Raw genomic sequence first — 23,435 nt, 5'->3', positions numbered from 1 at the left:
ATTATCATAAATCTGCCAGAGAGAGAGTAACAGAAAAGGCTTGGATCACATTTTTATGTCTACTATTTTGGACTTCCTAAAAAAACTATCAAACCCCAGATAACATATGCCTCAAATACCCTCCTTTTGTAGCCTTTCCTAAGAGCACCTTGTCCAAGTGGGGATGTTCTTCATTTTTGAGTGAGTGCAGAATTGTTTGTGTGTGACCTTAGAGAAATGGGAATTTCTCTAAAAAAATTGTAAATTGTTGGATTGCAATTTACCCGAATATGGCACCGCTAAAAGATGGGTACAGTGCACCTAAAAGCTTATAGCAAGAAAGTGTCAGTGCTCAGTGTTTTTGACAATGACCAAGGTCCAAAGGAACTAGTTGGCAAGGTGCAGACATGGTGTGTATTCCTGAGGAAGCCCTGACATTTCGTGAGGTCTACCACCATTGACAGGTAGAAAACCTATGTCATGTATCAGATTCAGTTACTTTTAATTTCCCATCAGTTAAGTGGTGCTTATTGAGTGCACAGCTGTGGCTTGCTCAGGACTCTGCGGAGGGTTGTTGTAATGCAGTAAACTCTTTCTTGCCCCCAGAGAGACTGACATCTTCCTAGTAAGTGAGAACTAGCACCTATAGCCACCAAAAGGCACGTCCACACCCAGACAGAAGGGCCGGCACCTCTAGGGCTTATTACATGAGAGAAAGCTTTCAGCACATCTCCGTAAATATTAGTGGTTATTATTGTTTTCTCATTAGTTGTTAATCACAGAGATTTAACTCTTTGTAGGTCATTGTTTACCTTAACGCACCTGTAAAAGACCACTGGGAATGACTTCTGAAAGTCCGGATTGCCCACCACTTTTCCTGAGCAAGGCAAACCTGAAGACAATCGTGGGCATGCTAAGACTCAGCATAGTAGAAATACTTCATTTGTAAAAATTGTAATAAATCTGGAAAAATCCCTAGAGGAATAACCTGGAGCATTATAGGTGTTTTCCTTCTCCAAATGGAAGTGAGATTCTGTCCACCTGACCTGATTTATCTCTCGGGCACAGAGGAAGGAGCACTGTGCTTAACACTGGGGGAGGCTGTGTCTTTCATGGGAACCAGGGCTTCAGGGCACCTGCAGACGCAGCTGTTCAGGACACTCACTGAGGCTCTAATGACTGCGAGGCGTTTCAGGAGATGCAAAGATGGATAGAATATAGACAGTGGTGTAGAAGAGAAGAAGGGCTGTGCGTAAATAGCTCTGCCATGAGGCAGGAAGAGATGCATCTTGTTAGTGAAGTACAGCAGGAGGGAAGGACTCTGTCCTTCCCATTGGGAGGTCAGAGAGTCTCCCTAGAGACAGTGACATTTGTGTTGGGTGGCGAAGAAGATATTTGACTTTGATGGACAGAAGGGCCCATCAAGCAGGAGGAACAGCACAAGCAAAGCACAGAGACAGACAGTCCTGAGCACATCTGGGGATGGTCAGGTGCCATATGGCTGGACTATAGGGTTAGCAAGGGGACTCTGGTGGAAGAGCACACCAGAAAGACTGGTTGATGCAAGGGTGGGGAGTCTGAGCTGACCAGATGGGGAGTCTGGGGAGCTGGTGAAAGTTTGTGAGCTGAGGAATATCATAGGAATAATGGCAATCAGTGCAGGTACCAAAGGACTGGGTGTTAGAGGCTCTCTGCTCAGGTACAGAAAATTCCCCAGGGGCAGGGAATACATGACCAAACCCATGGGGAGAAGAAGGAAAAACCAAGAATCAGAACAGTCTGAACAGTCTCTTTATTCCGGCTTGTGCAGTTTAGTAAGGTTGCAACAAATAGGTTAAGTCTCAGTTGCATTTTTTTACAAGATGAAAATGAGGAATAACAAACTCCTAAAACAAAGAAATGAACAGGATTTCAAGGCTAACTGTCCTATCAGAATAAACTATTATAATTTTTAAACAGTTAAGATGACACAGGAGAACTTCTCTTGAACACACTAGCTAGATCATCAATTTCATGATGACAAGATCTAGAATAGGTAGGAATGGAACAAAAACAATAAAAAATGCTAAAATTATTGGTGATTCTAAATTTTCTGACAAATTGTCTTGGTTTGTTCAGGCTGCTATAGAAGAGTACTGTAGACTAGAAGGCTTATAAATAATATAAAACTGTTTCTTATGGTTTTGGAGGCTGAAAGTTCAAAGTGCTGGCATATTCAGTATCTGGCTCACAGATGGTAGACTTTTCACTGTGTCTTTGCTGTGTCTTCACATAAAGCGAGGGGTCTTGCTTGAGGCTCTTTATAAGGACACTAATCCTATTCATTAAGGTTAAATATCCTTTTTCTTTGCTATATTTCAACATAGCAATTTTGGAGGGACACAGACATAATGGCCTATAGCACAAATATTCTTCAGTGTTCTCTTTTCCTTGTGAGAGCTTATGACATGGTATTAATTCCTAGTGAAGTAAACATCTCAAAGCTACTCTTCTTTCAGTGTTTCAGTTTTTGAAGCTTTTGGCTGCTGGATTTACATGTAATTTGAATCAAGGAAGAATTTAAGATGTTTGACCCTTGTATTTTTTCATTTTCCCAGGTGTAACCAAAGCCGTAGGAGAATGAGTTGACTTCAGACTCTCCTAACTGATCTAATAGGTGCTGTAGAGCATCGTTTTCCCCTATGCCAGCTTCATTTGAGAGTATGAGAAAGTCAGAACTTTGTAGTCATTTCAACAGTCTTTATAGCATCTTTATCAGGAGTTGACACCATCTCAAGAATCCAATTTCTTTGCTCAACCATTAGAAGCTCCTCATCCTTTCAAGTTTGGATCCCCAGTCCCATCTTCAGCTCCACTTCTATTCCAGCTCTCTTGCCATTTCTACCACATCCACAGTTACTTCCTCTACAGAAATCTTGAAGCTCTCAAAGTCATTCATGAACATTGGAGTCAGTTTCTCCCAAACTCCTGTTCATATTGATTTTTTAAACTCCTTTTCATAAATCATCAATATTTTTAGTGGCATCTAGAATAGTGAATGCTTGGGAGGTTTTGACTTGTCTATGCCTAGATCCACCAGAGGAGTCACTATCTGCCACAGCAATAGCCTTATGAAATGTGTTTCTTAAAAAGTAAGACTTGAAAGTCAAAATTTCTCCTGATTCATGAGCTGCAGAATGGATGTCATGTTAGTGGGCATGGAAACAACATGAATCTTGTTTCTGTAAATGTCCATCAGAGCTCTTGGGTGATCAAGTACATTATCAGTGATCAGTGTTATTTGGAAAGGAATCTTTATTTTAGCAGTAGGTCTCAACAGTGAGCTTAAGATATTCACTAACAATGTTGTAAACAGATGTGCTGTCATCTAGCCTTTGTTGTTCCATTTATAGAGCACAGGCAGAGTAGATTTAGCATAAACTCCTTAGTGCCACAGGATTTTCAGAATAGTGCATGATAGTGATGTCAGTATCAAGTCACCAGCTGCATTAGCCCTTGACAAGAGAGTCAGCCAGTCCTTTGAAGCCAGGCATTGACTTCTCTTCTCTAACTATTAAAGTCCTAGATGGCATCTTCTTCCGATAGAAGTCCGTTTCGTCTGCACCAAAAATCTGTTTAGTGTAGCCACCTGCATTAATGATATCAGCTAGACCTTCAGGATAACTTGCTGCAGCTTCTACACCAGCACCTGCCACTTCTCCCTGCCCTTTGATGTTATGGAGAGTAACTTTAAAAATCACTAATCACAGATCACCATAAAAAATGTAATAATGATAAAAAGGTTTGAACTATTGCAAGAATTACTGAAATGTGACACAGAAAGTGAACAAATGCTGTTGGAAAAATGGGGCTGATCGACTTCTCAGACACAGCGTTGCCACAAACCTTCAATTTGTAAAAAATACAGTATTGTGAAATGTAATGAAATGAAAAGCAGTAAAATGAGGTTTGCCTGTGTTCTATTTTTTTGATGCTATTGTGAAGGGAATTTTTTTTCTTATTGTCTATTGCTGTGTAAAGTAAATTGAAAGGGAAGTCTTTTAAATGACAGTGGTGGATCAACTGGATAAACTTAAAAATGAACCTTGATCCCTATCTCAACATGCATCATATGCCCACAGTAAAAGCTCCTAGAAGAGCTCTATCCAAGAGAACTTTTATGATGTTGTAACTATTCTCTGTGCTGTCGAATTAGGTAACCCTGGGCCACATGTAGCTACTGGGCACTTGAAATGTGGATGATATAATGGAGATACTGAATTTTATTTTACTTAATTTAAATTTAAATAGTCCCCTGTGGCTAGTGGTTATTATATTGGACACCCTACTTCTAGAAGAAAGCATAGAAGAATATTGTCATGAATTTAGGGTAGGCAATTATTTCTTAGAAATGATATAAAAAGCACTAAATATAAAATAAAAAAATTAATAACTTGAGATTAACTGAAATTTAAAGCTGCTGCTCATCAAAAGACATCTTAAAAATGAAAATGCAATCTGAAGGGAGACAAACCATAAAAGGCTCTTAATCTCACAAAACAAACTTGAGAGTTGCCGGTGGGAGAAGGGGAGGGAGAGGGTGGTTGGGTTATGGACATTGGGGAAGATATGTGCTATCGTGAGTGCTGCAAAATGTGTAAACCTGGTGATTCATAGACCTGTACCCCTAGAGTTAATAATACATTATATGTGAATAAAAAAATAAAAAATTTTAAAAAATAAAATGCAAGTCACAGATCAAGAGAAAATGTTTGCAATACATTTGACAAAGGACTTGTATTAAAAATGTGTTATGAAACAATCACAAATTGGTAACAAAAATAAACAATCCAATTTTTTAAACGTGCAAAAGGCTCATATAGAAACTTCACAAAAGAAGATAAACCAATAGCCAGCAAATACATTCAAAGGTGATCAACATTGCTAGATACCAGAGAAATGCACATTCAAATCCTGACAAGATGCCATTTCTCTCCCACTAGCGTGACTAACTTGAATAGACTGACATCATCAAATGTTGACAAGGATGAGGAGTAACTGGAACTCCATACTTTGTGGTAGGGTGTAAAATGGCAGAGCCACTTTTGGAAAACTGCAGTTTCATAAAAAGTCAAGCATAGATCTACTGTGTGACCCAGTAATTCTACTCTTAGGTATTTACTCAAGAGCAATAAAAATGTATATCTACAAAGAAACTTACCCAGAACGTTCTTAGCAGCCCTAAACACAACAGTGCCAAATTGTCAACAACCCAGATGCCCTTTAATTGAACAAATAAACAAATTGTAATAAATTTATATGATGAAATATCACTAAGCAAGAAGGATAAACTATTATTATACGAAACAACATGGACCAAGGAAAAGAATTCAGGCACAGGAGGCTATATATTGTATCAATTTGTATGAATTTCAGAAACAGGCTAAACTAGCCTGTGGTGATAAAAATCAAAATGTTACCTATAGGAGGTGGAAATTGATGGGAAGTTCAAGAATAGACAAAAGCTTATCAATAGAAATCAAGATCAAGGCAGTGTTACCTAAAGGGGATAGAAACTGAATGGAAAGAAACTTTCTAGGAGAGTATTCATTTGAAAGAGAGAAAGAGAACATGCGTGCAGGGGGGCAGTGTGATGGTGCTCCCTGATGGCACACACATGCAGATGGTAGGGCCCGATCTCAGGACCCTGGGATCATGACCAGAGCTGAAACCAAGAGTCGGACACTGAACCGACTGAGCCACCCAGGCACCCCCCAAAACCATGATTTCTGAATGTGACTGAGCTGGTGTGTAAAGCAGTCTTATCTTTTCCTTCTCCTTACAGCAATGCAGAATCTTCAGAGAAGAGATTCAGAATGAATAGCTTTGTGTCAGACTTTGGAAGACCACTGGAGCCAGATAAGGTGTTTTCTCGACGGGGCAATGAGGAATCCAGGTCTCTCTTTCATTGCTACATCAATGAAATGGAACACTTGGATAAGGCTAAAGCTTGTCAACAGACCACAGCCCTTAACAGCAGTGTTCAACTCCAGGAAGCCATTAGAAGCAATGGGCGGCCAGAGGAGGAGCTGAACAGGCTCATGAAGTTTGACATCCCCAACTTTGTGAACACAGATCAGAACTCCTCCTTTGGAGAGGATGATCTTCTGATTTCAGAGCCACCTATTGTTCTAGAAAATAAGCCAGTTTCCCAGACCTCACACAAAGACCTGGACTGAGAAACTACTCTGTAAAGTGTCTTCCTGAAGATGTTGGGTGTGTCTTTGTAAAGCAAGAAATCTCCATTCACCAGAATTGTTTGTGTGGTGAGGGGGAGGGTTATGAGAGACAGAGACAGGAAGAGAGAAGAGAACCGAATAAGCTCAGAAAAGAACTGAATAAGCTCAGTTTCTGTGCCTTTTAACACAGTTCAGGCTTCTTGGGGAAAAAAAGTTTACACAGTCTCATCCTCCTTGTTGAAGAATTTGACCACATACTCTGTGTCAATGTTTTTGAGTGGCGGTTAGCATACTGCATTCCAGTCTGGTCCTGCTACTACCATGCTTTACCTTTAGCAAGTTGCTTTACCTCTCTGGGCTGCCACGTGGTTAACTGTAATGTGAGGAATCTGGAGTAGGTGATTCATCCCAGCTCGAATATTTTGTGAATTTGAGACTTTGTATCCAGAAGAGGCTGCAGTGTTCATAAAGCAGTGTAAGCTAGGGGACTGCCTCCTATCTCTTGTAGGATCCCCCATGTCTGTCCCTTCCACACAACCCTTAACTGAATCCAACTTTTATCAGGGGGCTAAGCCTCTGTGGGGATGTCAGAAGATTCATCTCAGTCACTGTGGCCAATATTTCTGTTGGGTGTACTGAATTAGCTCTTCTGAGACCCTCTGGCCACCCATGCTAAACCCTACAGACGACAGCCTTGCCTCTCCTCTCCTGGAGTGAGTACCGATCCATAGTACATTGCATGACATTCCTGTCCCCAGAAATGTAGTGAAGGTTGTCAGCTGAGGTGGTAAATGGGTTGTAAATTCCCCAGCAACAGATACGCAGAGTAACTGGATGTGACACAGAGTTAGTTTCATGAAGGAATCCAATCTGCACGCTGGTATTGGGGAAAAACTTGGTTTTGCATACATGGTTGCATGCACAGCCAGCTGCTAATCTCTGGGTGGCATTTTTATTATGAATTTGCTCACCACCTGTCTTGCTTAAGCTAAAAAATAAATGCATTTGATTGCACAGGAATTTTCTCTGGTTCTTTGTTTTCACACATCCAGATTTTTCATTTCCTTTAAAAATTATCCCATGTTTCTAATGCTTCCTAATTTCTATCATCTCGAGGAGCCCGTGGTCTGAGTCATGCATCAGATTTCATTTATTCTGCGGAAAGAAATCCCTTTGCCATAATATTTTTTGAGGAAAATATTATTCTTTAAGACTCTAACACCACACAGTAGAACAAGTGTGGAAAACTTCTTATTAACACATTCTCATAAATAGATACTTTCTATTAGCATTGAAGAGTGCTGAGTCTATTAACTTTTACTAATATGGATATTATTATTCATAATTTAAGCAACCAAATATAAACCATCGGCTGTTTCTTATTTCCTAAGCTTCAAAGCTATTAAAGTGGTATCTTATTTAGAACTAGATTTATCAGTCACAAGGCTGAAGAATATTCCTAGAAGTTAGATAAATACCCATGACCATACCATCATTTTTATTAACTGAAGGTCGAGAACTGTAAAGGGTCTAAGATTGAACCCCTCCTGCAAACTATTGAGTTAGCCTGGCCTGGATTTTTGGAAACTGGCAAAAGACATGAGATTCCCAGATCAGAGACAAAGAACTTCACAACAGCGCAGTCACCTGGGTGGCTCAGAAGGTTAAAGCCTCTGCTTTCGGCTCAGGTCATGATCCCAAAGTCCTGGGATTGAGCCCCACATCGGGCTCTCTGCTCCTCGGGGAGCCTGCTTCCTCCTCTCTCTCTGTTTGCCTCTATGCCTACTTGTGATCTCTGTCAAATAAATAAATAAAATCTTTAAAAGAAAAAAAGAAAGAAAGAAAAAAGGGGAAAAACTAGAAGAAAAAGGAGGAGCACCAATCCCAAGCAATTTTGAAATTCAACTGGGCTGACTCCATTCGGTTGCAAGTCCTGGAAATCATCCGCTGTGGCTCGTGGCTTCTCCTTGGGCCTGCAGCTCTGTCCTTGCAATTATCCTTACTCCTTCTTCCTCTTCTTCTTCTTCCTCCTCCTCTTCTTCTTATTTTGCTTCTTCTTCTTCTTCTTCCTTTTTCTTAATAAATTTTATTTTGATAATTGTAAAAAGAAAAATCAGGCAAATTAAAGTGTTCAACTATATACTCCTCATATAATAGAGATTTGTCATTTCCAGGCCCTCTAGGGGAAGGGAGGCCCAAAAAGCAAAGGGGAAGGCAACAATGCCATCACACAATTCAGTCACTCAATCAGAAGAGACTTTGGTAAGAAAGATCAGTGGGCCTCTGGACGTGATGAATGGGAGAAAAGAGCAATAGTTTTGTTACCCAAAACTCAGTCCATCTTGAGGTTAACATAGATATAACGGATAAACTTTAGGGAAGAAAAAAAGGAGTTGATGCCTAGCGTGAGGAAGAAGACATAACCAGTGAGTAAGGAGTAACCAAAAAAAAACTCTACTGTTTGTACCGCCCCTGACATGTTGAAGTGCGGGGCATAGTAGAAGACGGAGTAGAGGAAGATGAAGAGCCCAGTGGAGCCAACACTCAACACAGATGGCCACCACCAGCGGTAATCCTCCCCAGACAACTGGAAGTAGGTGAGCGGAGTGGAGATGCACGCCGCAACGCTCAGCAGGATGGCGAAGACAAAGAAGAGGTTGCCATACAGAGCGTACTGTTCCCGCCCCTAGACTGTGCCAAAGAAGTTGTAGAGCTTCACAGAGAAGGCACGGGTGGTCACTGTGGAAAGTGGGTCTGGTCCTCTCCCAGCCCTGGAGTGCCTGGCTTCATGGGGACTCTTCTACTCATAACTTGCCATGCTCATTTCAAGGACATCTGCCCTCATTTGTTGAGAGCAAGCATCCTTCCTTTTTCTTGAATGTATTTATCATTGAGTAGTTTATCCACCTGTTTCCTGCAGAATTTTGGGGGTCTGACAGCCTTCGTTCATCTTGTCTTCTCTCTGGCCCTTAAAGCCCAGGTTGACAGTGTTCCAGCAGGTGTCATCTTCTCAATCCACTGTGAGCCTCTTCAAAAATGTCCCATGTATCCGTTGCATCAGACAGGAGGCACAGATTGCACCACAGAATCATTCCCTCTTGAGGTAAGGACATGACCTTTCATAGCTCCAAGCTATTCAGGAGCAGGTGGCTTTTGCTTTGACCAAGGGCCATTCTCTAGAGAAGGGAGCACAAGTGGGCCAATGCCCCTAGCAGCTGGGAATGACACACAGCCTAGTAAAGGAATCTGGGTGGGACACTACCAGCACCCTTATAAACAGTAACAGATGACCTCTTTGGGGCACTAAGCAGCCTCTGTGCTAACTTAATTTTTGTAATGTTCCTATGAGAATGCTCAACACAGAGGCTTAAATTTTTGATCCTGTTAAATATAAGTCAGTCTGCTCAAAAACCTGCAGTGGCTTCCAGTTTCACTCCACAAAGAAGCTAGAGCTACAGTGACCTCAAAGCTTTCCACCCCCATCCCCCAGCTGATCTGATCTCATCTACTGTTCTTTTCCTGACTCACCCTGCTCCAGCCACAGTGGTCTCCCTTGAAGACATTAGACATTCATCTGTAACTGGGGGGCCTATTGCCCTAGCCGTTCTATCTGGAACATTCTCCCTCTACATATCCACCTGGCCCACTCCCTTATCTCTTGAAAGTTTCTCCTCCAGTGCCCCCTGTTTGGGGTCAAATTGTAACCCCTCCAGACCCGCCAAAATCACGTGTTGAAGTCCTAATCTCCCAAACCTGAGAATGTGACCTTATTTGGAAACAGGGTTTTGCAGATGTAATTCGTTAAGATGAGGTCATGAGGGTGGGCCCCCAGCCAATATGACTTGTGTCCTTATAAAAACAGAACATTCAGGCACAGAGACACGCATAGGAGGAAGATAACGTGAAGAGAAATCTGGAGAGTGCAAGCCAAGGAGAGAGGCCTGGAGCAGATCACCCCTCACAGCCTCCAGAAGGAAGCAAGACGAATCTCTGGTGTTGAAGTCACCCGCTTGTAGAACTCTGTTGGTGTCCTAGCAAAGTAAGAGCCCCCTCCTCAGCGTTCTGAATGCAGCTGACGCTGGCCATCCTTCCAGACGGGGCACCGCATTCCCCTTGTTTCTGTCCAGCACCCCCATCTCCCTGATCACACCGTTTTTCTTTCTCTACAGTATATCCAGTTTACATGGTTATCATGTCTGTGGTTCTCTGTGATCCTCCTGCTACAACATGGGCTCCGCAAGGGTAAACCAGTGCCTGAAACACAGTAGGCAGTCCATAAAAATTGGCGGGAGGGAGGGAGGGACTGTTCTGTAGATCTGCTTTACAGCCCAAGGCTCTGGGCGATCCCATATATTGTTCAGATGCAGAGCTGCCGAATGAGGGACCAAACTGGGTTCTAAGAAATTGAGGACCTGTGGAAGGCTTGAGTGGTCCCCTTCCTAATGGTTACTTTTTATCTGTTCTTTTTTTTTTCTGTCTCTAACTTTTGACCTCTTTATGCATTCTTTTTAACCTTCAATCTGTTTTCAATTTTAGTTTTGCTTTATTTCAGAGAAACGGATGAAATCTGTAAATCTATCTCTTAACTTGCTCATTTCTTCCATCTAAACATGTTGTGATTATGGATGATGTTTTATTTCTAGCATCTTATTTTGTGATTTCTATTTGCTTTGCTCTGCTTTTCTCCTCTTTTGCTTTATCTCACACAGCTGTGGTCAAGAACGTGGGGTCTAGAAATAATCTTTTTGGGCTTGGTTCCATTACTTGCTAATTAGCAAGTAATTGTGCAGTCGTAACCAGGGTACCTAACCCATTTGAGACTGTTTCCTCATATATAAAAAGGGATAACATCCACCTAAAACTTTGTGAGCTTAAAGTGATAAAACATAGAAAGCACTTAAAATTGTGATTGGTCTGTTCTACATGTTCCATTCTGGCTCATTTGCTTTTATTCTCTCTCTTTTTAAAATTTAATTTCAGTGTAGTTGTTTTTACTCTCTTTTTAAATAAGTATTTTATTTTTACATTGATTCATTTGTACATTTATTTAAAGTATTTTAGAGATTCTTCGATTTTAATGAACATACTTGATACTGAAAGTTAAAATTTGTTGTTTAAGCACTCACTGAATTAAATTTATGGATCAAGATGTGGGGCTCCATCCCAGGACCCTGGGACCATGACCTGAGCCGAAGGCAGATGCTTAACAACTGAGCCACCCTGGTGCCCTTGTTTGGCTCTTTCAAAAAAAAAAAAAAAAATTGATCTGTTCTTTTCTCATGAGGTCCTGATTGTTTCATTACATTTACTATTTTATATACATATACATATATATATATATACATATATATATATATATATATTTTTTAATGATTCAGCCATACTCATTTTATACTCTCTTTTAGGTTGTTTCATAACTTCAGGCTTGGGAATACTAATCACTCTGGAGTTTTTTTGGATTTGCTACTTCTTGCTGCCAATTGTTTCCAGCTGTTCTCTGGTGTGTGTGTATGTGTGTGTGTGTGTGTGTGTGTGTGTGTGTGTGTGTGCAGTTGCATGAGATTCCTTTCATTATTATTTTTTTTCCTATGATTGTCCCACACACCCTGGTTTTATAAAAATTCTCCTAGAGAACAAGTTTATGTTTGTGTTCCTATCCTTAAGCCCTAAGTAATTTGATCAATCTAGAATTATGTTATTTTTGAATTTTTGCTTGGGGATTTTTGCCTCTTAAATGGAGTATGAATTTGGATCCCACCTCCACATGAAGCACGAGCTTGGAGTTCAGATGTTTTCAGAGAGCCTTTGTTGTCTTAGAGACCCTGATAGAACCGATTTCTTCATCCCTTTCCTCTGTCAGTGTATGGAGTTTCTTGTCTTTCAGTGAGGGTCTCGTAAAGCAGGAAGGGGTCTCTACATCTTGTATGAAACTCTTTTTTCTGAAAGGATATTTCAACCCACTTCATGATGCACATTGAAACCCTGTCCCCCAGAGTGCTATGGCATTAGCTCACAAACTTACCATTCTGGCTTGAAATTTCCTATTTATTTGTGCCATCTGAAAACTTCTATCTTTGGTAAAATCTCTTTTCATGTCTTTGGCCCATTGTCTTAAATAGGGGTGTTTGAATCTTTATTGACTTTTGAGAGTTCTTATGAATATAAATCCTTTATCAGATATATGAACTGCAAATAGTTTCTCTCAGCTTATAGCATGTCTTTTTCATTTGCTTGATAGTGTCTTAGAAGAGCAGAAGTTCCTTATTATGATATAGTCCAATTTATCAATTCTTTTTAATACAGGTCATAGTTTTGGCATTGTGTCAAAGAAATTGTCATAAATATTTAAGGTCATAAATATTTAATCTTATTTTCTATAAGTTTTATAGTTTGAAGTTTTATATTAGGGTCTATGATCCATTTTGAGTTCATCTTTGTGTATGTTGTGAGGTATGGATCTAAGTTCAATTGTTTTTTTTGTATTTATTATACAAATTTTGTAATTATTTCAGCACTATTTGTTGAAAAGAACCTTTCTTACTCAGTTGCCTTTGCACCTTTATTAAAAATCAGTTGTCCATGTACGTGTGTTGGCTTATTTCTGGGTAGTCTTTTCTGTCGCATTGTTCTATTTGCCTATTTTATACTAAATCATACTTCTTGATTACTGTAGCTTTATAATTAGTGTTGAAATCAGATAGTGTAAGTCCTCCAACTTTGTTCTTCTTCCTTGAAGTTGTTGTAGCTATTTGGGTCCTTTGAATTTCTATATGAAATTTGGAATCAGTTTTTGGAATTTTCTTTCTTATATCCCGTTCTGCCAAAATTCACCCATTACTTAAGATACACCTTCAAAACCCCATTTTCCAAAAAAAGCTTTCCAGATCCCAGGTGAAAGGAATTTCTTTTTCTTCCATGCTCCACTCACACTTCATAACTCTTATCACTTTTATTCATATTTGGCTCTGTGTACTTTCCTGAAATTTCCTGCCATCTAGTAAACCCCACCAGGTCAGGAATCTTGATTTGTTCCCTCTCTCTGGTGAAAAAAGCTTGCTTTAGACTTTGCAGGAGTGAACCCCACATTAAGAGAGATCTGCAGAAGACATCTACTCATCTCCTGCATATTGTTAAGGAGTTCGACAGATATAGAATTTTTTTTTTTAATCATATCTCTAAGTTCTCTCAGGCTTCATTATTCCTATTGCCAGTACTGCACTTTCAAAGAACAATGGGATATTGTCTGAGTGTTGAAACATATTCTAGTTGACTTGTGATAATTATGCAGCTGTGTCTTAATCTATAGTTCACATGCTCCCTCATCATTGAACTTCTGGGTGAATGTCGTATCTTTAGGGATATCAATGATATCTTTGGCTCCTAGGTCAGCAATTCCTTGACTCAGACCTACACTATTTCCACTGGTCCCTTCTGGCTCTCCTCTAGCCTTCCACTGCAAGGAACTTACCCTCTGAAAGCCCATTATTCTCAGGAAGAATTTTTCTAGGAGTATAATCATCTCCTTCTTATGGGGGAAATTAAGCTCAGTGATCTGGCAGTATGGGGATATATTTAGTCTGATTTTGTAGAGTCCAAAGTGTTCCATACTTATTAGGCACAAATACAATGAGGAAACTGTTTTTGTACCTAAGAAATTAGCAGCATAATTATATGAGTAGGGAAATCAGCTTTCTCATCACACTCAGGCATTACATTGCTGTGATCCTCACCTTGGAAAATGGTTTCTCCTGTGAGCAATATGAGGTTCAAATTCACACTTATGAATGGCTTTTTGGGTTTTCTCCCTTTGTCTTTCCATATTCATGACACCTGGTGAGATTATGTAAATCCTGTTTATTTGTGGCACAGCACTAATGTTGCTTAAAGCATCATGTGTTTAAAAGGCTAGTAGACAATTTGTTAGAAGATAGAAATCCTTCGTTTTTTTTTCCTAAAATAGAATCTTTGCTTGTAGTTAAAGAAAATTCACATTAAAATCTGAAATAGTGATATAAAGTTAAAAACAACAACAACAACAATGAACTATTAGATTCCATAAACACTAGGGCAATTATTTACTTCTCAGCCTACTTCTGTGGCAGCTTTGCCATGATTCCTTCTTTATCAAAGTTCTTGTGTCATTGGTATCACTGTCATCATGGAACTGATTTCCCCAGGAGATCCTAGGAAAATAAAGAGTTGAACAGGGAGGTATATATGTGAGTGTATGTGTGTGTATACAGTAAGAAATATAACCAGGCATCAGAAGCCAATATATGTTCAGTTTAGAGAAGAATGTGGTCTTGAAAACCTGGTGTAGTGAGCAAAGGATGTGGTGCGGGACAGGATGGTCAAATAAAAAGGAGGACATAAGCCAAGGTGTTAGCATATGTGGCATGGTTAGATTAGGAGATGGGTTTGAATGAGAGGAGTGTGGTAGGCAGAATCACGCTCTCCGCTAACCATCTCCCTGCAAGGTAGCCACCTAGGGGGCGTACATGTCCTGTACATGCCAAAAGGGACTTTGCAGATATTGTTAAGGATCCTGAAATGGAAATGGGAAGAGCATCCTGGATTGTCCAGGACCAATCTAATCTTAAGGGTCCTTAAAAGCAGAGAATGTCTTCCAGCTGAGTTTTGAGTCAGTGGTAGGGAAGAACGCTCAGAGAGATGCAAGGTTCTGTGAGGATGAAGGGAGGGGGGCAAAGCTAAGGAATAGAAGTTGAAAAGGAGAATGAAAGGCTGGAAAAAGCAAGGAAACTTTTCCTCCTTCCGAGACTCCAGAAGGAATGCAGCGCTGCTGATACCTTGATTTTAGCTCAATGAGAACTGTGTTGGACCTCTGATCTACAGAACGGGAAGATGATAAATCTGTGTTGTTTTAAGCCATTAGTTTGTGGTAATTGTGGGAATTGCAGGCACAGGAGGCTAGCATAGGTAGTATTTGTGTGAGAGAGTAGTCTGGGATGGAGTGTGGAGAGGAAGGCTGGGTCAGAGTGAGGAGTGCCTTGGAGGCTTAGGGTAAGGATTCTAACATTTACATCTGAAAAACAACTGGCTGAAGCAGGAAGCAGGTATGCATGCATGAAGGAGAGTTTCAGGAAGAACTATCTGGCATTGCTGTTCTGCAGGCTATTTGGATTGAGGAGAGCACAGGGGCAGAGGCGTCAATTAAACCTCTACAAGAAAAGGAAGGAGTAAAATGATGACCGGGTCAGTGGTGGGAGATACTGTAAGGGACTATTTAGCCAGAGCGGCCCCACCCTGGCTGAACTGCCATTTTGTTGTAAAACTTAAATTGACCCTGCCTCCCCCTCCCCCGCCCCAGGGGAACTTATTTAAAAACCTGTCCCAGGTAAATACAAGGGTGGGTCAGGCCAGGTGGAGACATCCCATCAGTGAGAAGGGCGCATACTGTCTTGCCAGTTACCAAGGAGTATAGGCCCTGCCCTTTGGGCACCTTTTGGGTCCCAATTCTGACCAAGGTGATAGGCTGGTTCAAATGTCTACTAGGGTAAATTGTAATTAAATTGGTCACCTAGCATGACTGTGCAGCTTTCTCTGTGTTACAACTTCATTGGCCACCTGTGTGTGGCCAGGCCCAACCACATGGCCTTTGCTCTATAAAAGATAAACTCAAAATGGATAAAAGACCTCAACATGAGACAGGAATCCATCAGAATCCTAGAGGAGAACATAGGCAGTAATCTCTTCGATATCAGCCACAGCAACTTCTTTCAAGATATGTCTCCAAAGGCAAAGGAAACAAAAGCGAAAATAAACTTTTGGGACTTCATCAAAATCAAAAGCTTCTGCACAGCAAAGGAAATAGTCAAGAAAACAAAAAGGCAACCCACGGAATGGGAGAAGATATTTGCAAATGACAATACAGACAAAAGGTTGATATCCAGGATCTATAAAGAACTCCTCAAACTCAATGCACATAAAACAGATAATCATATCAAAAAATTGGCAGAAGATATGAACAGACACTTCTCCAATGAAGACATACAAATGGCTATCAGACACATGAAAAAATGTTCATCATCACTAGCCATCAGGGAGATTCAAATTAAAACCACATTGAGATATCACCTTACACCAGTTAGAATGGTCAAAATTAGCAAGACAGGAAACAACATGTGTTGGAGGGGATGTGGAGAAAGGGGAACCCTCTTCCACTGTTGGTGGGAAAGCAAGTTGGTGCAGCCACTTTGGAGAACAGTGTGGAGATTCCTCAAGAAATTAAAAATAGAACTTCCCTATGACCCTACAATTGCACTACTGGGTATTTACCCCAAAGATACAGATATAGTGAAAAGAAGGGCCATCTCTACCCCAATGTTTATAGCAGCAATGGCCACGGTCGCCAAACTGTGGAAAGAACCAAGATGCCCTTCAACGGGATGAATGGATAAGGAAGATGTGGTCCATATACACTATGGAGTATTATGCCTCCATCAGAAAGGATGAATACCCAACTTTTGTAGCAATATGGACAGGACTGGAAGAGATTATGCTGAGTGAAATAAGTCAGGCAAAGAGAGTCAATTATCATATGGTTCCACTTATTTGTGGAGCATAACAAATAGCAAGGGGAGTTAGAGAGGAGAAGGGAGTTGGGGGAAATTGGAAGGGGAGTGAACCATGAGAGACTATGGACTCTGAAAAACAATCTGAGGGGTTTGAAGTGGCGGGGGGTGGGGCGTGGGAGGTTGGGGGAACCAGGTGGTGGGTATTAGAGAGGGCACAGATTGCATGGAGCACTGGGTGTGGTGCAAAAATCATGAATACTGTTATGCTGAAATAAAAAGTTATTCTTTAAACTAAAAAAAAAAAAAAAAAAAAGTTCGTCTGGGAAGCAGGGAGGGGTTGTCCTCTCTGTAAGGGGTGGCCCTGACCAGTCTGTTTGATAGTCGGTTTGATTCTTGATGCTTGGCACAAAATAAAACTTTGCTTGACCTTTGCTTTGTATCAGTCTCGCTCCTTTAATCACGACCCATTAGTGAGGGACCCAACTTTGGGGACCCAACAATATGGGAATGAAAGGAGACATTAGAATAGAAGAAGACAATAGAAACATTGTTTTGAAGAAACTGGCTACAGGATGGATGACCACATGTTGAGAACTCTTCAGTACAGACTAAACGTTCGTGTCTCCTTAGAATGCGTATGTTGAAACCCAGCCCCTCGGTGTGCTGGTACTAGGAGATCGGGCCTTTGGGAGGTCATTGGGATTAGGTGAGGTGGGGTAAGGGTGGCGTCATCATGAATGAGATTAGGGCGCTTATAAGAAGTCCCACGAGAGCTTGCTTCTCTGTTTTCTACCTTGTGAGGATCCAAGCAGACTGACTGCTTCAGGTCAGGAAGCAAACCGTCTCGTGCCCACCTTGATCTTGGACTCCCCAGCCTCCAGAACAGTGAGAAATGAGCCTTCGTTGTTTAAGCCGCCCAGTCTTTGGTAATTTAACGCACCCCAAACTGACATTTGAGAATGCTTAAAGTTTAGAACTGTCTGGGCGAAATGCTGAAACAGGGGATTGGACAGCTGGTTTCAAACATGCTAAATACTTTGAGGACAATGGGTAATTCCAGCAGGAAATGGGAATAGGGGGGCTGGCACTCAGGAGAGAGAAAAGGTGGAGAGAAGCAGGCCCAGTTGTTACCCTGTTATATCGGGAGTCGTGGAGTGTAGATCTAGGCTCAGAGCCTTAGAGGGAAGAGAGGGTTGGATTTGTAGATGAAGGTCAAGGGACAAAAGAAGGCAATTAATGTACTGATACGATGTATGAGGGACTGTGCTGCTGTGAAGGGTCTGATCCCAAACCGGGAATGAGCATCTGGTGGCTCTTATGAGGGCTCCTTGCAGGTGACCATAATAATGAGCTGAACAGGTAAGACCTGGGCGTGCAAATGTGTGGTTATTTACACTTACTGCCAGCAGCTGGGGTGAGTTAAAACCACCCACCCTACCACCAAACATGTCTATTTTCTGTCCCCTGCATCAGGATTTTCTAATTGTCATATCAGTACCCTGAGGTGGGGCCCACTGGCAGGCCACCATTAAGGGTTCAAGTGCAGGGAAGGCTCAATGGGAGTAGCTCCACTGGGTCAGACTCCTGCTATGTTCTTGCCTCTCTGCTTTTGTGCTCCAGGGAGGCTTACCTGGTACAATTGCCCTATTTTTTTTTTTTTTTTTTGTCCGCTCCTCTTGTTCCTGAATTTACTAATGATTCATTTTGTTCTGATGAAACTTAATGCTTCCCTTCCTTCTAGAGAGTAGTTTCCCCTCTGACACCACTCTTCAAACATTTAACAATCCTACAAAGTGAGTGTGGGTGGGAAATACGTTTCCATTTGTATTATTTATGTGGTTGTGATTGAAGCTTTCAGCAAACCTGGAGACAAATGGACCTACTATGGTTTAGACTACAGGGGCATAAATAGACTAATTAGGGCTGGACAAGTGTTGAGAAAGAATCCATGTGCTTTTCATTTTAGACTTTTCTACAGAAACTGGAGAGGAAGGCTCTAATTCATGGGTCTGAATACCAAAATAAAATTACAGTCACTTGGGAAGTTTGGAAAATTTTCAAACTTCACTCTTCTCACCATTAATTGCTAAGGAGCTATTCAAAGCAGGATAGCATGAATAGCTAGGTAACTGTAAAGTGTCTTATTCTGAGATTATGTCTGTTACATCATGTTCCTGTGGATCTGACCTAATTAGTCCTTAGTAGTATGGGTGGGGAAAAGAGGTGTTTTCACCATCTTGGCATTTAGTCACAAATCTAGGATATTTGTAATACAGAATGGGACCCTAATACTGAAGCCTGTAATTTGCAAGTTTGGTGGGTTGATGTGGTTATGGTTCAGAGTAACAGACCGAATCAGAAGTCTCTCTGCTTGTCAACAGCAAGCACTTTACCCTGAAAAGGTTCTTGCCCTTGGATTCAGGTGCCTTATAACATTGTGAGGGGGATGGAATTGGTAGGAAGGGACTGATAATTTTTGGAACTTCATGAAAGCCTTCCTATTCAAGGAATGTCTGGGTGGCTCAGTAGTCAGTTAAGCATCTGGGATGGAGCTCTGTGTCAGGTTCTGTGCTCAGTGGGGTGTCTGCTTCTCCCTCCTCCTCTGACCATTCCCCCAGCTCTCAAGTCTTAAAAAAAAAAAAAAAAAAAAAAAAAAAAAGCCTTCCTATTCAAGATAGCCTAAGTGCTGTCCATCTCTGTTCTCATCCTAGACCCTCAGGACAATGACTAAGGAATGGAGTATGTTTCCTGAGGTTTATAGTTGTAACTAATAATTCTTATACTTAGGGAACTTTACTCTGTAAACAGCATCGAACACCTGGTATGTGGCACTGCTTATTCCAAAAGAGAATACAGAATCCTCATCAAAATAGGATGTATTTTTTTGATATTAATAGAATATTTGATGTTTGTATCAACCACCAAATATTTGGTGTTTCAGAATCAACCACGTTTTTGCTTGTAACGAATGGCTAATGGACAGTCAAAAGGGAGGGATGGGTGTAGCAATAAATTAATAGGTTTTCAGATAAAAAATACACAAAAGTACACTCAATTTAATAACCAAAATAGTTTGTTATAACTTAAAATTCTTTCACATAAAAAATAGCTCCTTTTAATTAATGCTTTTTCCACCCTCTTAAAGAAAAGGACATAAAAAATGTTGAACATTAAGACATTAATTGAATTCCTTATACTTAATTTCCACATTTCACTTTTGCTATCCATAATTTCACCAAGATCTGTTTCACCTGTCTTTTACAGTCTTTCACCCTTTATTATTATTTCAGAATTGCACTTAATGTCATATGGTCCTGAGCACTTGGAATGTGGCTAGTGCAAATCAAGTTGTGCTATAAATGTAAAACACCAGATTTTGGAGACTAAGAATGGAAAAAAATGCAGAACTCAAGTTTTATATTGCCATTTTAGATAATTAGATGATATAAATTAACCAAATTAATTTAATTTGCCTCTTATCTTTTTAAATGCGGCTATAGGAAAACTGAAAATTACATGTGCCTCATATTATACTCCTACAGGACAGCACAGGGCTAGAATGCTTAAAAACAAGGTGGCTACCGCTTGAACTTACCAATATTTTATACACAATCTGCTTTTGGAAATGGGGATTGTAAAAAAATAACAATCTGGCTACTTTCATGCATGCTTTTCATTTTTTCTAATGAACATATATTACTTTTTAAATAAAGATGTTATATTCCATTTATAATCTAAGACTTATAAAAAAGGACTAGTATTTAAGACACAGAGGCATAGAATATTAAAACAATGAAGAAATCAAATTTCCCTATTACATGTGAAGTATATTTTGCACCTTGTATCAGGTGCAAACCTGAGGCACTCAGAAGTAAGAAGTGGCAGTCTAGGAGAACATGGAGCCTTCACTGTTTGCTGTACAAAGTTCTAATTCTTGTCAGTTACTGCAGAAGCTCTGCTACTCAGGGGACTGCCGCTGTGACTGTCCAAACCTCCATGCTCACATTCTTCTCTAAGTTTCCAGGAGAAAGAGGAGCTGTTTTTCCGGCATCAACGATTCAGAATACACACTTAGTCAAAAATGGCAGAATATGAACAATTTTTTTCTTTCCACATCTAGACCACAAGTTAAGACCCTTTACAACTAATATCACTCATTCTAATCATCTGACACAAAGGGACTTGCCCATAAATTACTTAACATGTGCTTGGTTAATGATTTTCAGTAAAATACAGCATTGATATTTTTCCTTACTGATTTAGGGCAATTTAATGTGAAATGTTGCTTTTGCATTGTTTCCTTCCTGGACACACACTGGAACACTTGTTTTCAAAAGCCGCCTTCTGAGAGCGGCACAGTCCCATTCACCCTCCATCTTCAGGCCTTTACAGGAGGTCCTGGGAAATGCCAGCTTCTAGTAATACTATGGTGCACTCACTTCATCTGCAAAAGCCACAGGCACAACCACCCCCTGCCGGTGCAGCTCTCGAAGAACATCTAGTATAGAGTCTAATTCTGTGCGGAACTTGTCCAATTCCCGATTCTTCAACTGGGCAAGTCTTTTCCATTTCTCAATTTCTTTGTTTTGCTCAGTTTCTACTACTTGGTGTGTTTGCTGTATTATCTGAGGGGAAAAAAAAATTCACATTACAGTCACAGTTCACAGCGGGGATGAAGACTGAACCATCTCAAAGAGCTTGAGTGGCACAATGCTGACTATGGTGGAGGGGAGGGCGCTGGAGTGGGGAGCCTTACCTAATGGGCTCCATTGTGTCAACCAACAAGCTGGTGGGTGAAGAGCATAAGAAGGAGGGAATTGTAATTCTGATAGGGAGTTAGGAAGCTTTAGTCTTGTTTTTTTTTTCCCTCTCAATCAAAACTTTAAAAAGTAGCATTTTTAAAGCATCAGAAATTTCTAATACCTTGGTATGGATCCAAACCACCCCCTGCCCCACAATATTGTTCCTCTTAAGACCAACACTTGAGGGGCAATCAAAATAGTTCTAATATACACCACACATTAAAGCAGGAGAAATGATAAATATATACACATCGTACATATGTTAACTCATCTAATCCTGCTAATACATGAGGAGGTGAATTCTATATATTTATACCCATTCAGCAGGAGGGAAATGGGGCCAGAGATTAAGTAAAAAATAATTTGCCCCAGATTCACAAACAGCTGGTTCAAGGCAGAGTCAGCACCCTGGCCTGAGTTCCTGCTCTTAACTACCACCCTAGACCGTCTTGCTCATGTGGATGAATTATTTCAACTGTGAAATGAGGGTACCCTGTCCAGTAACTTCTAACACAGTTCTTATCATTTCAAAAGTCTTACCCTAAGGGAAATATTAGTCACAAGTATTACAAACCACAAAAAGTTGGACATATAAAAACAACTAGATAGAGCAACAGAGCAGTGTTTCTGACTATTAAATATGTTCGACCTCTGCAACAGAATTTTTATAAATGTCTGGTAATTCTAAAATCAAAGCATAGGAGAAATACTGTGTAAATACTTAAGGGAAACACGAAATGCTGTATGAATTTCCAATTCTAAGTTTAAACATACTTCGACAATTCTAGACATCTATTGACATTTGGCATTTAACCACTTTTTTCCAGTTATATTGCTATAACTGACAAATAACATTGTGTAAGTTGAAATTGCAAACACATACATCGTGATGCATGCAGACGCTGTGCAAAGGTTACCATGATAGTTAACATCCATCATTCACAGTTTTAAAATTTTTTCCTTGTAATGAAAACTTACGATTTACTTTCTTAGTAACTTTCAAATATACAATAGACCTATAGACCAATGGAAGGGTTAAGAGCCAAGAAATAAATCTACGACTTTATTATGTTAAGGTATTCCCTTTTTACCTAATTTGTTGAGTTTTTTAAAAAAAATCATGAATAGATATTGAATATTGTCAAAAGCTCTTTCTGCATATCTATTTAAATACTCATAGGATTTGTATTTTTGTTCATTAATGTGATGCATCACATTTATTGCCTTGCGTATGTTGAACCCTCCTTATCTCCCAGGGATGACTCCCACTTAATCACAGTGTATGGGAATTTAATGTGCTGTAGAATCTGGTTTGTTAATATTTTGGAAAAATTTTGCATCTTTATCAGGGATGCTGGCCTATAGTTTTTCTTGTAGTGTCCTTATCTGGTTTTCCTGTCAGGGTAATGCTGGCTTTGTGAAAATGAGCTTCTTCTTCTTCTACTTATTGGAAGAGTTTGAGGAGGACTGGCATGAATTCTTTGAAAGTGTGGTAGAGGGATGCCTGCGTGGCTCATTTTGTTGGCTGTCTGCCTTTAGCTTAGGTCATCATCTCAGGGTCCTAGAATCAAGTCCTAGGGGGACACTGGGGGACTGTAGTTTTGGTGGTGCCTCTAAAAAGTCATCATCAGGATGCTGGGTGGCTCAGTTGGTTAAGCATCTACTTTGAGCTCAGGTAATGATCCCATGATTGAGTCATGCACTGGGCTCCTTGCTCAGTAGGGGGCCTGCTTCTCCCTCTGCCCCTCCCCATGCCTATGCCCTCTCTCTAAAACAAAAAAGAAAAAAAGAAAAAAGAAAAAAAAAGAAATAAAAATGTGGTACAGTAAAGTCAACTGGTTGGTCCTGTGGATTCTGTCTTATTAGTATTGGGTCCATTCCTATTTTCTATTTCTTAGTGA

At 40.4% G+C, this 23,435-nt stretch overlaps 2 protein-coding genes across 7 annotated transcripts in view; one reads left to right on the top strand and one right to left on the bottom strand.

The window, feature by feature from the left end:
- Positions 1 to 7,211, top strand: part of MRAP2 (melanocortin 2 receptor accessory protein 2) — a 54,017-nt gene extending 46,806 nt beyond the window's left edge. For all 4 annotated transcript variants that reach the window (XM_059177161.1, XM_059177162.1, XM_059177163.1 and 1 more), the window contains one exon: positions 5,804 to 7,211. In XM_059177161.1, the coding sequence (XP_059033144.1) occupies positions 5,804 to 6,197 (394 nt within the window). In that variant the 3' untranslated portion in view covers positions 6,198 to 7,211. The remainder of the gene's footprint in view (positions 1 to 5,803) is intronic.
- A 12,557-nt stretch (positions 7,212 to 19,768) lies between these two features.
- The window catches only part of CEP162 (centrosomal protein 162), a 101,087-nt gene continuing 97,420 nt past the window's right edge, over positions 19,769 to 23,435 (bottom strand). For all 3 annotated transcript variants that reach the window (XM_059177158.1, XM_059177160.1, XM_059177159.1), the window contains exon 27: positions 19,769 to 21,357. In XM_059177158.1, coding sequence (XP_059033141.1) covers positions 21,157 to 21,357 — 201 coding nt within the window. In that variant the 3' untranslated portion in view covers positions 19,769 to 21,156. The remainder of the gene's footprint in view (positions 21,358 to 23,435) is intronic.

The sequence above is a fragment of the Mustela lutreola genome, chromosome 6 (genome assembly GCF_030435805.1).
Source record: "Mustela lutreola isolate mMusLut2 chromosome 6, mMusLut2.pri, whole genome shotgun sequence".
In the NCBI taxonomy this organism is placed as follows: Eukaryota; Metazoa; Chordata; class Mammalia; order Carnivora; family Mustelidae; genus Mustela; species Mustela lutreola.
The sequence above is the reverse complement of the archived record's forward strand: the minus strand, read 5'-3'. Positions and strand labels throughout refer to the sequence as shown.